Source organism: Haemorhous mexicanus, chromosome Z (genome assembly GCF_027477595.1).
Source record: "Haemorhous mexicanus isolate bHaeMex1 chromosome Z, bHaeMex1.pri, whole genome shotgun sequence".
In the NCBI taxonomy this organism is placed as follows: Eukaryota; Metazoa; Chordata; class Aves; order Passeriformes; family Fringillidae; genus Haemorhous; species Haemorhous mexicanus.
In genome coordinates this window covers 64018342-64034577 of record NC_082381.1, presented here as the reverse complement: position 1 = coordinate 64034577, position 16236 = coordinate 64018342, and the positions used below count along the sequence as shown (strand labels likewise).

The 16236-nt window shown below is 40.7% G+C and overlaps 1 protein-coding gene across 14 annotated transcripts in view; it reads right to left on the bottom strand.

Annotated features, from left to right (window-relative positions):
- The window catches only part of ARHGEF28 (Rho guanine nucleotide exchange factor 28), a 119566-nt gene that overhangs the window by 10408 nt on the left and 92922 nt on the right, over positions 1–16236 (bottom strand). For 11 of the 14 annotated variants that reach the window (XM_059873686.1, XM_059873689.1, XM_059873687.1 and 8 more), the window contains 4 exons: positions 13290–13328; positions 13153–13200; positions 10897–11376; positions 7336–7636 (listed from right to left, as the gene is read on the bottom strand). In XM_059873686.1, coding sequence (XP_059729669.1) covers positions 7336–7636; positions 10897–11376; positions 13153–13200; positions 13290–13328 — 868 coding nt within the window. The remainder of the gene's footprint in view (positions 1–7335; positions 7637–10896; positions 11377–13152; positions 13201–13289; positions 13329–16236) is intronic. The other 3 variants (XM_059873690.1, XM_059873691.1, XM_059873683.1) reach the window with 3 other exon arrangements.

Genomic DNA, 16236 nt, shown 5'->3' with positions numbered 1-16236 from the left:
AATATAGAAAAATCATATCTATTTTTTATTACTTATGTCCCAGTTCTAGATCAAACTTCCGAAGACCAGTCAAGGAATCTCAGCAGGTGATTGTTGGAAGTCTTCCTACTTGATTAAACTATAACCAACTTCCATACCAGCACCAAGGCTCCTCCTCTCTACTGCCCCACTAAAAATTTACACCCAAAAGAAGTTTTCTACAGTATCTGGCAAGGGAGAACAATATACTCCATGAAATCTCCTCCACCAGAGTTTGGTGCAGCCAATGAAATTTATTGGAAGGCATTTGGTGCTGCTGTGATGAATACCAGCACAAGACAGACAATCTTCTCCAGGGTTCTCATAAATATTCAACAGCAGATGATGCTGAGGAGGTTTCATATTACTAACACTTGATTATTTTTGTACAACATGCTACAGGCCATTTCTTGGAATATGTAAAGTATTATACTAAATAATTAAAATGAGATTCTACTTTTCAAAATAAGTCAGACAGATACACTTGGTGATTCAGCTACTTGGTTTTACAGGGTGTGTTTGCATACTCAGTATCTTGCAAAATTTGATCATCCATAAACAGCTTCTCTCAGCTATTAGAATGAATTATTTATTTACACCAGTGCATCTATTTCAGGCTTTAACCTCATTACAAGATAGGTACAAAATATTTTAGTGTTCTAAAGCAGGGCACTGCAGCCAGGTCTCCACCCACAGAGAGCACTTCCCAAGGAAAACAAAGACCTCCAAAGGAATCTTCTTACCATCAAACAACCAGGAAGACAGTTGTTTTGGGGCCCTTTTCCTGAGAGATCACCTCTTTTCCTGCAGACTTGGTATCCAAGTCACATCTCTGCACATCCCTGAGCTAGAGCCCAGGATCCAGCTATCTATACACCAGCTGTCTGGCTAAAAACCGTCTGCCACGGTTTTCTTCTTTGAAATGTTCTTCTTTCATCCCTCTACTTCCCTAAAACCTCTACCTGCTGGAAAAACACAATCTATGTAAAGAAAAAATCTGCATATAAGGGGGATCCTCCACAAAATTCCAATTTCATTGACAGCACTAATTCCACTGACTCCACAAACCACTACACTGAAGTTGGTGGAAGGGTGTGAGAAAAACGAGAAAGATTCAGCCATCATCCTCTTGCTGTTTAATAAGTCTGCAGTCAATGAAAGCCTGAATATGGTGTGCAGATTTATACCAACACCAGTGGTACCTCAAAAGACAGGGTCAGGCAATCTTTTTTACTCCATTCATAACCGTAAAGATGTGCACTATTTTAAACTTCCCTCCACAAATGAATGAATTCTAAAGGAGAAGATAATAGAAATAATAAAATCAGACAGGCATTACACAGGATAGGCATTACTTACATTAATGTATAAAATAAAACCAGAATATCATTAGCTCCCTTAATTAAAGGATTATGTTAGTTATAGTGCTGCATCTACTGCGATTATTTTCAGAAATGAGAAAAGTGTTTTGAGATGAGAAAATCAGTCACAGAACAACAAAATCTGACTTCTAGGTGAGGTGAAAAGCAAGTGTTACTTCAAATATACTAGTTGCAGGTGATATATAATGACATATTTTTCACTTTGGTATCACACTGCCGTGTGATTTAATCCCCTCTGCCATTTGCTTTAAACAAACAGCAGAGTTATTCCCAAGAGGAAAAAAAAAATATTTCCTCTCTGATTCATTTCCTCCAAGTATCTCAGAGATGGAAATATTCCAGCAGAGCATGAAAATCAGTGCTTTGTGGCATGGATAAGAGGCAAATTTGCTGTTGCCTGTTTCAGAGTCAAAAGTAACAGCTTAACTGTTCTAATAAATCAATAAGATTTTGAACTTGGAAGATGTTGGTGCTGATGTTCTTCAGCTTCATATTCTACTATATTTCCATTTAATTTTATTGTCATTATAACTTACACTGAGCACTGAATGGGCCCTGTGCTCACTTGTGTAGCCATCCGCACTTAGAGTAGTAGAGATATGTTAAACACAGAAAAAACAATTAAGAATTGTTCTCAATGTGGCATCTACTCAATGAAAAAACGCAAAAAATTTAAAGTAGCTCAAAATATCACACCTGCTCAGGAGGCTCACTGACAAACTGGGAGCCCCATGGGTCGTATCATCCTTTGTTTTTTAAAAATTTCCCTCTTTCCCTCTTTCCAATTGAAAGAAAATCAGAAAGAATTTGGTCACTATTGGACAGTGAAAAAAAAATGGCACTATTAAAAATATTATTAGACATACCAGAAAAAAAATTGGGCTGAAACATATCTTCACATGCAATTCTGCAAGTGGTAAGGGGCTGGACTGTCACTGACTCCAAAGAATGCTGTTTTAAAGTGGGCACTGTATGGAACACAGTTACATTCCAGCTTAGAAAAATCAGACGTACTCAGAAGGAGTACTTTCAGCAACAATATACAAATTAACTCCTAATGATAACATATATGGAACTGCAGTGACTTTTTTGGGGGTGTTGCTAATCACTATTTACCAGGTTCCAAGTGATGCAAGTAATCTTACTCAACTAAATCCTCATCATGGTATCTCATCAGCCACCTCCAGCATCAGCAGCAGCAGCTATGCTATCTGAATAAGGCCCTGAGTTACTGAGATTTGCTTCTTGCCAAAATCCAGTGTTGAGTTGGAAGCATAGACAGAGAGCCTGTACCACTTCAGATGGCTTTTTAACACTGTAGTGCAAAGCATATTTCACCTGGTTTTTATCACACTTACATCAGTTTTACATTGTATATCTCTCCTGACTGCAACAAATTCACCTTAACACAAATATGACAGAAGAGCCAGGCGTATTGTTCTCAACCTCCCTGATGCAAACATAGAGCAGATACTTTTAGGCAATGTCATTAGGCCACAACTTTGGCTAGCTAATGTAGCTGGTTTCACCCCAGCCAGAAACCAAGCCCCACACAGCCCTCTCTCACTCAAAGGGACTGGGGAAAGAGTCAGAAGGGTGAAAGCTGGAGACCTCATGGGTTGAGAAAAAGGCAGTTTAATAGGGAAAGCAAAGGCTGTGCACACAAGCAAAACAAACCAAGGAGTTGATTCAGTGCTTCCCATGTGCTGCCAGGTGTTCAGCCATCTCCAGAAGAGCCGGGCCCCATCATGCAAAATGATTACTTGGGAAGACAAATGACATCACCACAAATGTCCCCCCCTTTCCTGCTTCTTTCCCCCACTTTTACACTGAATTTGGTGCCACATGGTCTGGAATATCCCTTTGGTCAGTTTGGGTCACCTGTCCTGGCTCTGTCTCCTCCCAGCCTGCCAAGCACCCCCAGTCCCCTCCCCAGTGTTGCTGCACCAAAAGCAGAAAAGGCCTTGGCTCTGTGCAAGCCCTGCTCAGCAATAACAAAAACATCTGTGTATTACCAACCCTGTGTTCAGCACAATTCCAAACACAGCCCCATGCCAGCCACTGAGATGAGAATTAACTCTACCCCAGCTGAAACCAGCAGACAAAAAATGCACTGTTCTAAATGCCATCTAAATTAACAATGGGAAACCAAAGCAAATTAATCTGATATACGGTTTTAAGAAGAGGTTAAACAGAATAATCACCATTAGTATAATCTGCCTTAGGTAATAGGAAGGAAATTTCATATAAACTATAATGGAGTTATAGGATACTACACATTGTTTCTGGAATCTTTGCTTTTTCTGTTGCAAATTAAATATTCTACATCTCTAGAAACCACTTACTTTGATGAAAGCCACTATAAATAAATTATTTTTCCAAAATCAAACAATCTAATTTGTTTATACTCACATATGTACAAATTTCTGTCCTTTAAAAAAGATTTAAATGACATTATTCAAGTAGAGTCCTCCTTTTGCTCCTTGGGTTTGCAGTTGGGTGCTTATGAAGATCACAGGTTTTCCTATGTTCCCCATAAAGATTTAAACTATGTTTTTCACCGTGTCACATGTATAGGTCCTTCATACTAAATGTCTGAGGTAAAACCTTCCCACATTTGAATTTCAGCAGTTTTCCAGATCTATCACTTTTCAATTCTATTTCTGTAGCTACAATGTCTGAATAAATGAAGTTAAGGTAGCAGCAGCAAACAATGCTGTTCTCTTCAAAGCTTAAAAGAATCAAAGTTGCACTGATTCCTGAAATCAAAGAGGTGAATCCATAGGTAAATCCTCAGGCATCGCTTTGGCTAGTTAACTTGACAAGTCAATTAAATGCAAGGCTAATTTATTCAATTCTCAGTCTAGTCTGACACAAAACCTCTACTTCCCCTCCTTCCTAATTAGCCAAAGTACTTGCTTCTTTCATGCAGATAATTTCATAGCCATTACTGTAAAGCATTAACACATTTTTCTTTCAATCATATTTTCCTCCTGTTGACTGACACACCTTCTCTAGTGAGGTTACTTATGCCAGTTTCAGTTCAGTGGGAACTTGCCTGAAGGTCTTTACTGAAGTTCCCTCCCATACACATAGAACAATAATACATAATCATGATGTTAGCTATGGGAAGAAACCTATGTCTTACCTTAGGAAATATGAATGGAAAATTATGCGCTACAGTAATGTAGCCGTTTCCATTTCTGTATATTTATGAGGCTTAATTGAATAGTACTTAACATATGGCAGAATGCAGTGTGATTAACTCCTTGGAAACGAATTTACATGGTGCTTATCTTTAAATAATTTAAGCAGGTTTTTCTGACAGAGCCGACTTCTTACAAAATGCCTAATAATTCTGTGAAAGTTAATCAAACCCAAGAAATTTCTTTTGTGTGCACACAAAACTTTAACTATATATTAGGTCTGGCTATGTATGTATGTGGTGCATGGCTATATGCAGTAAACCATACTCAGTATTTGTTTCTTAGTTCTATGTTGACAAATTATTTAAGAATTTTTTTTTTAAAGATGATTATGGGACTTTATAGTTACTAGAAAGTAATAGTTACAGCTAACTAGAAAATGCATGGAAACACATGAAAATGCCATAAAACATTCATCCACGTGAAAATATTGAAGGCTTCTGCTAACTGTTAAGTTCTTTCCCTCATTGCATTTAAGTTGTTTTTACTTCAAAGTGATTGGAACTGACTGCATCCTGCAGAGGTGTCAGAAAGCAGAGGCAAAGGTTGGAGATTTTCTGAAACTCCGCTAAATTCTCTGGGGAAGAAAACATGACCAAAAATACTCAAGAAAGAAAAAATCAGTTTCCTAGTGTGAAATGTTTGTATTGTTCAATTTGATTGACATTGCTTAGGAATAAGTGATTTGCATAATTTCCATGTGTTTAGTCCCTTGGGGAAATTCAGCACTCTTCTCATTCCCCAGTCCCTCCCCATACAGTGGTCCTGATGCAAGACAGAAGCAAGTTTGAATCATGCAGACTCATGCACTGCATGATCAGAGCATAAAATTCTTGTCACCTTCTCAATAACAAAAGCAACCATGGAATGTGATGTCACAGCTCTCTGGGGGCAGGCTTCCAGCCCTGCCTGCTCCAGAAATGCAGTGGTGGGCCTCACAGCATCATCTGAACCAACAGAATGCTGCAAGGATTTGCTTCTCTCCTTTGCATAACATGTCTTGTGGCACCACCCAGGCAGTAATGCACATTTTGCCAACACAGCTTGGTCAGAGTGACTTACACTGGCCTCTTGGGTGGGCTCTGGGGCCAAAGCTTGTCCCCAAGAGTGCTGGGACTGCCCTGGTGCCCTGCTACCAGGGCAAGATAATGATGTCTGCACAGTATGCATTGACAACAGCAGAACACAGAGCTGGTCCATTGTGTCTTGAGACACAGACGCTTCACCAGCTTATCTTAGAATCAGTGCAATTTAACTGGTACAAGCCAGTTTAATTAAAAAACATGCTCTCATGTGGGCTCAACAGAAAGTGTCCTGGTTAGTTTCTATCTGTATGTTTGCCAGTGCAAGCTAAGCCACTTTTCAGAGGTTTAAACCCACATATGTGTTCCTTCTCAAATTCACACACTAACTAAAATGACAACCACAGCCAAACTAGAACGAGTTTCACCAAGCTACTTATTTAGGCATTTTTAGAAATATTAATCTCTTTTACTAATCAGCTTGGTTTGCTGATTGTAGTGATGTGACTAGCCTGCCCTACCTTTGGTTATAACACGCTGTTTTGGCAATCCACATACCAAAGACTAATAAGGCTGTACTGGATGTCTGTTTAATTCATTACAAGGAGTACTAAGGAGCAAGTTCCTTAATCACCAATGTAGGACAATTAACCCCTCTACCTGTGTATGTTTTCAGTTCCTAATTCTGCTGCCCGCTGGTCTTTGTCTGTGACCTGACCTGCAAGAAGCTAGTGCAAGAACAGAAGCCATTCTGCACTGCCAACTGCACAAAAATGGGAGCTCAGGCACTGCTGCAGCATTGCCATGCCATGTCTCCTGAATGTCACAGCTGTGGAGAAAACCCCACCAGATCATTTAATCTCTTACACTAAAAGTGCACCGTTGGCCACCAAGACTTTTAGCTGTTGTGTTCTTACATCCTGGTCTACAACTCACACTAATGAAAGAAGTTAGATCAAAACTAATATTGTACAAAATTAGAAATAAACCCCAGATATTTCAGAGTTTCTCATAAGTTTTTAAGACCTTCAAGGAATTTTCAGTGCATGCAGTGCTCGTGCTCAGACAGGCAGCCTGTTCCATGCATTTTGGTAGCCACCATCAGTAACTGCCACGCAGCCCTCGTATCTTTGGGGGTACTGGTAAAATGCAGGAATAAAGAAAGGTAATGCAGTAAGAGTTACTGATGTAACTTATTTCAAACATTATATTATTCCTTAGAAGTGATACCATTGTCTGTCCACAGATCTTTCAAGATATTTTCATTATTCAACGAAGCAAGAAAAGGGTGTTTGAATACTGAGACAGGAATTCTAAGACAGGAAATCAAAAGCTATTCTAACCAGAAATCATCAAGTAATATACATATGTTCTCAAACAATCAATAAAATGCACTTGAAGAAGAGTGATTTCTGCTCACAAAAAATAGGTCAAAAAGCATTGGGAAAAGACTGAGAGAAAAACACATTCTGAGTACTATTATGCAGACACAAAAATGAGTTTTGTGGGGTTTTTCAGTAATTTTCTGTATTTCTGTTCTGCTGATTTTCTCACCTATCATCAAAAATCTTGCAAGGAAACATGCAACTATTTTGTCAAAATCTCTTGCTTCCACTACTACCAAGCTGTCTTTGTTCCTAGGACTATTCAGCCAGAGAGGGGGCAAACTGCTTGTATTAATTCTTAATTAAATAAATTATTAATTACCATTATTAAAGGAATCCTTGTTGCTTTTGCAGGAAAAAGACATCTGCTGGTAAGGACTAGTGGATTTCCACAGTGCACTAGTTAATGCTGGCTGACAAGAAGTGTCCATTTTGAGGTCCACCTGATTTTCACTAGTCCCTGCTACATCAGAATTTGAGATATTCATCCCATACACACCATCCTCATAAACAAGAGAAGAATTTGATCTGTTGATTCTTCTTAGAGACACACACACTACCGCTTCATTGAAGAAGAATGCATTTTCACCATGTAAGCTGTCCAATTGATTATGTCCTATTATCTGCAGAAGGAGAAAAAAAAACAGCAAAAAACAAAACAGAGAATTTTATTTCCACCTTTGTCAAGTAACAGAACCAGAGAATCACAGAGTATGTCAAGCTGGAAAGGACTCATAAGAATCATGGAGTCCAACTCCCTGTTCTCACTTTGTAAAACTGAAGTTTTGTACAACTATAAGCATCATCCTGAAGAATCCTTATCGCAGGATAAAGAAAATTAACTGCCAGAGTCATCTAATCTGCCAGGGTTAACCTCAAAACACATTAAATTTTATGTGCATTCAGGAATAAACAGCAATAACCTAGCAGATCTGGTCTTAGCTCACCTTGAAAGAAGTAATAACTGCAAAGTAACAGATAAAAAAAGATCACTATCTGGGATGCACTGAGCTCTGCTGACTACTTCCAGAGGGTTAATATTTTGCCTCATGGTTCAACAAGGTGCCACTTCTCATACATAAATCTGTGTACTCTGCAATCCAAAGATAACACTGTACCTCACATAGACAGGCAATCACAGAGAACAGGGCTGCAAGCAGTCAAACTGGGGATGGCAAACAGCTTTAGCAAGCAAGCCAAGGCTCCCAAGGGTGGAAAATGCAACTCCTGCAGACTCTTTGTCTGCAGGTGTTTATTAAGGCCAATCTCACAAAAAAAAAAAGCAAGAGTGTTAGAGTGAGTTATTGCATTGTTTAGTCACACAAAATTGTCTAGGCTGTGTGTAATACAAAAACATTGGGGGGGAATACCAGCTGACTGACAATCACCCAACCTGTTCCACTGCTGCACGGAGTGTGGTAGTGGAAACACAGGAGAAAGACAATCTTCAGATCTGGATGGATTCAAAGCCATGTAGTCTACTTGAAAAAACAATACAAGTAGACTTACAAATTAAATATTAGATTACAAAAACTACTACACTGTGACACTCAGCATTGAATTATTTTGCCTCTCTGTGCGATCCAGATATCCCTGTATCAGACTATTATCCTTCAACTTTCCCTCCTCGAAAGATTTCAGAAGTCACATTCCTTAACGCTGTTTAAAAACTTCAGTTTTGGATTTATCATCCACTTCTTAAGCACTGCCAAACAAGTCAAAACTGCAGCACATGCTATGCTAGTAAAAAGTGCCTTCGTTGTTTGGGCTAGCAAGCATATACGGGTAAGTGATGTTCACACTGTGTTCACACAAGCCAGATGAAAAGGGGGAGGTCAGAGGCCAATCCTTTAACCCCTCAGGCAGGCACAATCTTAGATGCCAAATGGTTATGGTTGAGTTGCCAGCTGAAAAACTATGAGGTGATGGCTTGAAGAAAGGCTCTACAGATTTTCTTGTGAAAACGAGAACCTGAGGGAAAAAAGAAGCTGTTTGGGTCAGTGAGCTTTCCATATGTGGAAAAGCCAGACAAAATGTTTTGATTTTCAGGTACTTTAAAGAACAGTTATGAAAATCAAGTCCACAACCACAAAGCAGGTATTGGAGATGAAGACCTACCTGGCAGGTGAGCACCCAGACAGCTGAGTTCAGAGGCAGACTGCATCCTTCACCCTCAACAATAACTTAATCATTTTTATTATCAAACACTTAAGCAGCTTCGAGGCTACTTTAAATTGCACTCCCAAATAATAAGCACCTCCAAGGATTTATACTGTCAGGGATGGAGCTACAAACCAACCTCTTCCCCTGGGGGGGGGGTTGTTTCAGGGAAGCACGGCCTGATATGTGGGGTTCACATGAGCCTGATGTTTGTTACTCCTGGAGGTGCACCTTTTCCTCCCTGTAGCTAGTGGTCCAGGAAAAAGAACAGCAATGAAAAACTTCATTAAGTGCTTTATATGCTTAAGCATTAAAATAATTAAATTTTTCTACAAGACGCAGAGACAATGTATCTTATAAACACAATGGTAAAGCAGAATAAAACACAGATTCTCATATTTATAATTTCTGTCTTCTCGGAAACATTTAAGAAACATCTGCCTAAGTTTGGGTTTTGTAGGTATCTAGCTTAAAATCACAGAACAACTGAGGTTGGAAAGGACTTCAAGAAGATATCTGGTCTAACCCCCCTGCCGAAGCAGGGCGACACAGAGACAGTTGCCAAGGACCATGTCCAGGTGGTTTTTGAATATCTACAATGACAGAGACTCCACAACTTCCCTGGGCAACCTGTGCCAGGGCTCCATCACCTCCACAAGAAAAAATAGTTCAAAACCAATCTTCAATGTTTTTGTTTGTATCCATTGCCTCTGGTTCTGCCACAGCGTGCCACTGAAAAGAATCTCGCTCCATCTCCTTTAGAACCTCCATTTAAGTGGTTTTATACATTAAAAGGAACCCCCATTAATAAGGACCCCCCATTAATAAGAACCATTTCTTCTCCTGAGTAACAGTCTCAGCCTTTCTTACTGGAGAGATATCCCTGCCTCTCAAACAGGCACTTCACCAGACATCCATCCTCCTGTCTCTATCTCCTCTCCACTCCACAGGTCTATGCTTTTCTTGTACTGGGGGAGCCAGACTCCAGGTATGTCCAGAGCAGAGAGGAAGGATCCCCTCATTTGACCTACTAGCAATACTTTACTCAGTGCAGCCCTGGAGAGCATGTGCCACCTTTCCAGAAGTGCATGTTGTTTGCTCATTTTCCACACCAGGACTCCCAGGTCCTTTGCACAGAATCATAGAATCATAAAGGCTGGAAAAGATCTCCAAGATCATTAAGTCCAACCTTTGACCCAACACACCGCCATCACATCAACAAAATCATACCACTAACTACCACATCCAGTCACTTTTTGAACACTTCCAGGGACAGTGACTCCACCACATCCCTAGGCAGCCTTTCACCTTTCACCCTTTCCCTGACCACCCTTTCAGCAAAGAAATTCTTCCCAATGTCCAAACCAAACCTTTCCTGTCACAGCTCGAGGCCGTTTCCCCTTGTCCTCTTACTAGCTGCCTGGGAAAAGAGGCTGACTCCCATCTTGCTACAACCTCCTTTCAGTCAAGCTGATTTCCAGTAGGTGATCACCAGCATCTACCTGTGCATGGGGTTGCTCCTTCTCAGAGGCCAGACTTCACACTTTCCCTGCTTAAACTTCATGACATTGAAAGAAAATGTTTGGATATGCCTGAATCTCAGCTTCCCACATGTTCACTCATTACTTTAAGAACTAACAATACCCAGACATCCTGGCCTATTGGTCAAGACAGGTTTCTAGGAATGCAGTCAGGGGTATAATTAGAATGGGGAAGCACAAACCTCATAGTCCCCCGTGTGTGAAAACAGGTTGTTTTGCTGACCGTGCTTCCAGTGCCACACGAGTTTCTTCTGCATTTTCACACTGTCTCTTTCTCTCTCCACCATTTTCTGGCCCTCCTGGAGCCTCTCCAGACTCTGCTGGTACTCCTGCAGCTGCAGCGCCAGTCTCTGCCGGCTCTGCTCCAGCAGCTCTTCCTCGGACTGGCACTCACGTTGGCGCTGCTCCAGCCGGCCCGCCCTGGCCTCCTGCTCCCGCTGCCGCTGGTCACATTCACGCAGCCACCGCTGCTGCTCTTGCTGAAACTGCTGCTTCATTTTGTGTATGTTGGCCAGTTCCACCCTCTGTTTTTCCAGATTCTGACATTTCTCTTGTTCCAAAACGAGGTTCAGCCGAGAGCCATGGCTCTGACTGGTCTTCTCATTCTCTTGCAGTAGTAACCTATGGAGCTCCCTGTGGCTGTCCTGGATAGCCAGTGCTGCCTAGACACCACAATCAAATCAGAGTCAAATGTTTCAATATCAGCATTAATTCATTTCTGTGTTTTTACACAGAATCATTATATAAAAATGCTTGAACTTTTTTAGGAGGGTATTCCACAAGCAAATAGATGAAATTCTGTGATAATGCCTTTACATAGAGGTATTTCTAAAATAAAACTCAACTCTTTTGAGCACTTTTAACAAAGCTTCTGGTTTACACTTAGTATTATAATACATGTTTATGTTACAGCTGTGCATATGCACTTCAATTACAGCTGGGGTTCTGTTCTGTCAGAGGATGTAAAGGCACACAGGAAAAACAATATTTCATGGTTGAAGAGGGCAATAAGGCATTGGGAATGCTATACACACCCAAGTATTCCTAACACAGCTGTGACTTCTACACATAACACTGTATTGTTTCCAAGTGAGTTCACTCTGGCTTTGAGGCTCTCCTTGCTAACCTGCAGCACTGCAGCCCAACTAACACCAGTCCTACAGGCACCTGCCAACACAGCCATGTCACCAGGACTGTACCACTACACATACCTGACCAAGGTGTCAGTGCCAGCATAAACCTGCAGTATAGTAATGGTTTCAGGTTTGATGTTCCTATTTTACAGTCGAGAGTTCTATATTCCATCCTTCACAAGGATGTTGTGACATTGTTTGCATTAAAGGTTGTGACATCCTCCAATAACGCAAAAACAAATAGCTGGGATTAAGAAGAAAGAAAAGCAAGAAAACCCAGATCTGTTGAGGCCCTTATTGCGCTATGTTCGAAAGCTGACATGGGAATCTATTTCAGGAGACATTCCCAGAACCCCACTGCCCTGTGCTGTCCACCTCAGAAAGTTTTCAATTTCATGCAATGTGCCACCTGCACCTTCCTTGGCTCCTCCTCCAGTATTGGGTCAGTTCCAGTGACTTGTAAACAGGACAAGATCCTCTACTTATTTCTCAGCACCCAACTGTCCATTCATGGTCTGAGGAGTTAAGGCATGATCCTAAACCTTACTTTACTATCCCAATTTGTTTTCCAATTACTCAAAAACTTTTGTGTGAATTACAGGATTTTTATTTTGTTTTTGTATAGTTTCAATACACTTAACCTCTAAGCCCAAGGTTTCCAGGATTATTATGAAATATGCTAAGGTCAATAGGGTCTAAAAATAAAGTATACTCAAATGAAACATTTAAAAATAGAATTATAAAAGTGCAGCTAAATAAGAAGAAGTTAAGACATTCAAGCTTAGCATAAAAGAGGCAAATACTTCATACTAAAGCCCTACAGTAAGTGTAGTAAGTAAGTAAAGAAAGTAAGGCCCAAAGTGAGATTTAAGCACTTAAAATGGGCTGAGTTTGCTACCTGAGCTACCTGGTCAAATTACTGCTTATTAATAGCTGGCAGAACAGTCTAATCAAAATACAATTTTTTTTCAATTTGAACTATAATTTCAGAAATCTGTATGTGGAATGGCATCAGTTCAAGCGGAGCCATCATTTTATTTTCCAGCTAGGTTTTTGGACTGTACAGACATCCTCTTTTGGGAGGAGGGACTGATCTCTAAGCAGGTTAGTATTATTCAGTTCTTAAAAGAAACCTACCACTGATGTAGAATAAAACTATATTCCGTGAAAACTTATGCAACAGTCAGAAGAGATCCGGGTCAATTAACATAATGTCTGAAAGTAGGACAACATGAAATCCACTCTTTAAAAGAAAATTATTAGGACAAATTAATTACTCTCTGAAGTTAGTAGTGGAGTAGTCACCTGCATGCTGTATAAGAGACGGGTTAAGTTCTGGATTGCTTGTACAATCTAGAAAATAAAAGAGAAGGATTTTCAAAGGTTTGACCACTGTTAACTAAATAATTACTAGATTCTGTCTGAAGTTTAAATTAACTCACCTCTGTCCCTGTAGATTCTGAAAAATTCATACTTGCACCCTAAAATAAACACATGTAGCTTTAAAAAGTTGTTTTAAATTTTAAAGTTGTATCATCAATGTAAATTTTTTTAAACTAGTGGGGACATATGGCTAGGAAATGTGTACTGAGTCAACCCTTTATGTGGTATATTAAAAAAGACAGAAGCAACAATCTGTGAAGACTAATAATACATCATCTATTCCAATACATGAAACTCCAAGAATGGAGTTTCCACGGAAATTACTAGAGATTCTGAACACAACTGTACAAATAAAACTATTTCATCCACAATTTTATTCCTTTGTGAGTAATGCTACACAGAAAAGACATTTCAATTCATTCTTTGTTTACCTGAGAGTTTTGAAATACAGTAACCAGATTTCTGTATATACAGCACAGTGGGTTAAGATCACTTACAGTAGGACAAAACAGCATAAGACTCTTCAAAAATAAAGATAATGTACTAAGAAACAAGCAAGAGGTCATGTTATTGGATCACAAAAAATGCCTTAGGTCCCCTGTGAGATGCTGTGCCAAGTACATGCTACAAAAGGCACCAGCATGGTCACTACTGTCCTCTGCAGCAAGGCACAGCTGCTTCACACTTTCCATCCTGCTCTCTTTTCCTAAGAAGCTCTCTAAATTTATGGGGTGAAGCTACCCATAATCCCTTCAGCATGAAGAATAGCTCCTCTGAGAAAGATAAGACGAGATGGTGAGGACTGTTTCAAATACAATCCCTTCTGAGACTACGCTGAAAAGACTTCCTGTATGATTTTTCTTTCTTTGTTTTTGTTTTTTTTTTTTCCCCCAAAGAAGCTGAGGAGAGTTCAGGGAATATTTGTTTTCTCTTAAGTTCTCTACCGAGTCTCATTTTCCACCACAGAGAGCAAAGCATCTGCTACATTTAGATGCAATAACTGAAAATGAAAATGAGAAAGACCAGCCCCCTAAACACAACCCAACACAGACACCCTTGGGGCAAAGGGAGTACCAGCTGCATCATTTCCTCCACTACTCTTTCTCTCATTATATCTCTTCAGCATTTCCTTCCACTCCCCCTCCACATCTTCACCTCCTCCTCCTCACTGTATCCCCAAGCCACAGAAAAGCTCAGCTCTGCTGTGAAAGGAGAGGATTTTGCACGGATGTCTTTGTGCAGCACAAAAATGGACTCAAGATAACTCTGCTTTTCCTTAGCTGGATGGTGAGCAGTGGGTAAGGAGGCAGCACAGGGCCAGGAGGGAGAGAAAGAAGATAATGCTGGAAGGGTGAGGCAGAGTGTACAAGGGAGAGCCTGTACACTGAATATGAGCAAGGTTTCTTTCAGGTTTTTAAGCCCTTTTTAATTGAAAATGGATGCGCATAGGGGGAAGGTTTGTCTGGCATTGGCTTGACCAAGGAGTTGCAAGTGGCCAGTCTGCTGAGGCAGGATTAGCTGAGCTGGCACGTGCCCTGGAAGTCCAGCTAGGAGTGAAGCAGTAATTTCAGGTGTTTAACTGTGCTGAAGGCCACCACCACCTCTCTGCCTCTCTTCCTGATCACCTTGGTTCAGAGAGATGAGGATGGTCAGATTCCAGGGCCGGCTGCACTGTGCTTTGAACAATGCCTGCAGAGATACACTTAAAAGGCAGGAGCAGGGGAGACAAGATGGGGATCACTTCTCACAGCTGCCCACTGGGGACCCCTTACGTTGCAGGGACTATGCCCTTCCTTCTAGTATCGAGTCAGCATTTAATCTCCAAGCTGGGAGCTCTTGCCCTCCTGTCCAGCTCCTGTTTTCCCAAGCTAGTTGGGCTGAGTCCAGAGTCATCACCCTACAATCCTGGGACTGCACACCCACCTCCCTGGAAGCCCTTGCCTTGCCTGTTTTCTTTGCTCATTCTGCCACCTCCTGGTAAGTCTGATTCTGACATGGCATCAGAAGACGTGACATATGCCTCGCCCAAACAATAGACCATGAATAACAGGATAATGACTTAGGGTGGAAGAGCTGGGTGCAGGTCCCTCCAGCTTTATGAACAGGCATAGCTTCAAAGTTAGAGGAGGTTGCTGAAGGACTTCTCCAGTCAAATCCAGGAATCCTCCAATGGCAGAGACCCCCACAACCTCTTTGGACAAACGTTGCTCCTTGATCATCCTTGCACTGATTTTTTTTTTCCTTATATACACTCAGAATTTCCCTTGCTGCAACTCGTAATCTTGGACACATCCTTTTGCTGCACACCTCTGAAAAAAGCCCAGCTCTACCTTCTCTATAACCCCACTGGCAAAGTTTTCATGTAGAGCTACTGCAATTTTTAGTGGGCTATATTGGAGCCCCTCTACCCTGTCCAGGTTCTATTCCTCTTCACCGGGTCCCTCACTTGGACTTTTGCTTTCAAACCATTTTTTCCACTCACATTCTTCCTCCTGCTCCCTTCTATCAGCAGTCTGATAAGTAAGATGATTGAGTGCTAATCATAAGGTGAGGCTATAGAGAAATTAGTGTATTAGCAAGAGTATTCTCAATATAGAAAACAAACAAAGACAAGGTTTCGAGCACACAAGCCCTCTTTCAGACGTGATGCAACGACTGCATGTTAATGTTAAACTTTCAAGCAAAGTTTTCTTTCCATTTCAAAGTCTGTATCTTACATTCTTGTCTCTCCCCTTTATTCCTTTTGTGATTCTTATTCTCCACCTAAGAACTACACTATTACAGTTCACTTTATTTTCACACAGTAATTCATGTTGCTTACTCCAACACTCTGCTGCTACATAAAATTTGTCATTTCTAGTCTTGTCCAGAACTGATTTTAGATTCTGCTTTTCTCCCCAGATTTGCTGATCAGCTATAGGACTTTGCAAAATGGGCACTTTCTCTGCTATTCTATAATTGCCCCATTTTGTTTTGATTCAAATTCTAAAGCAAGCTGGTGTAAAA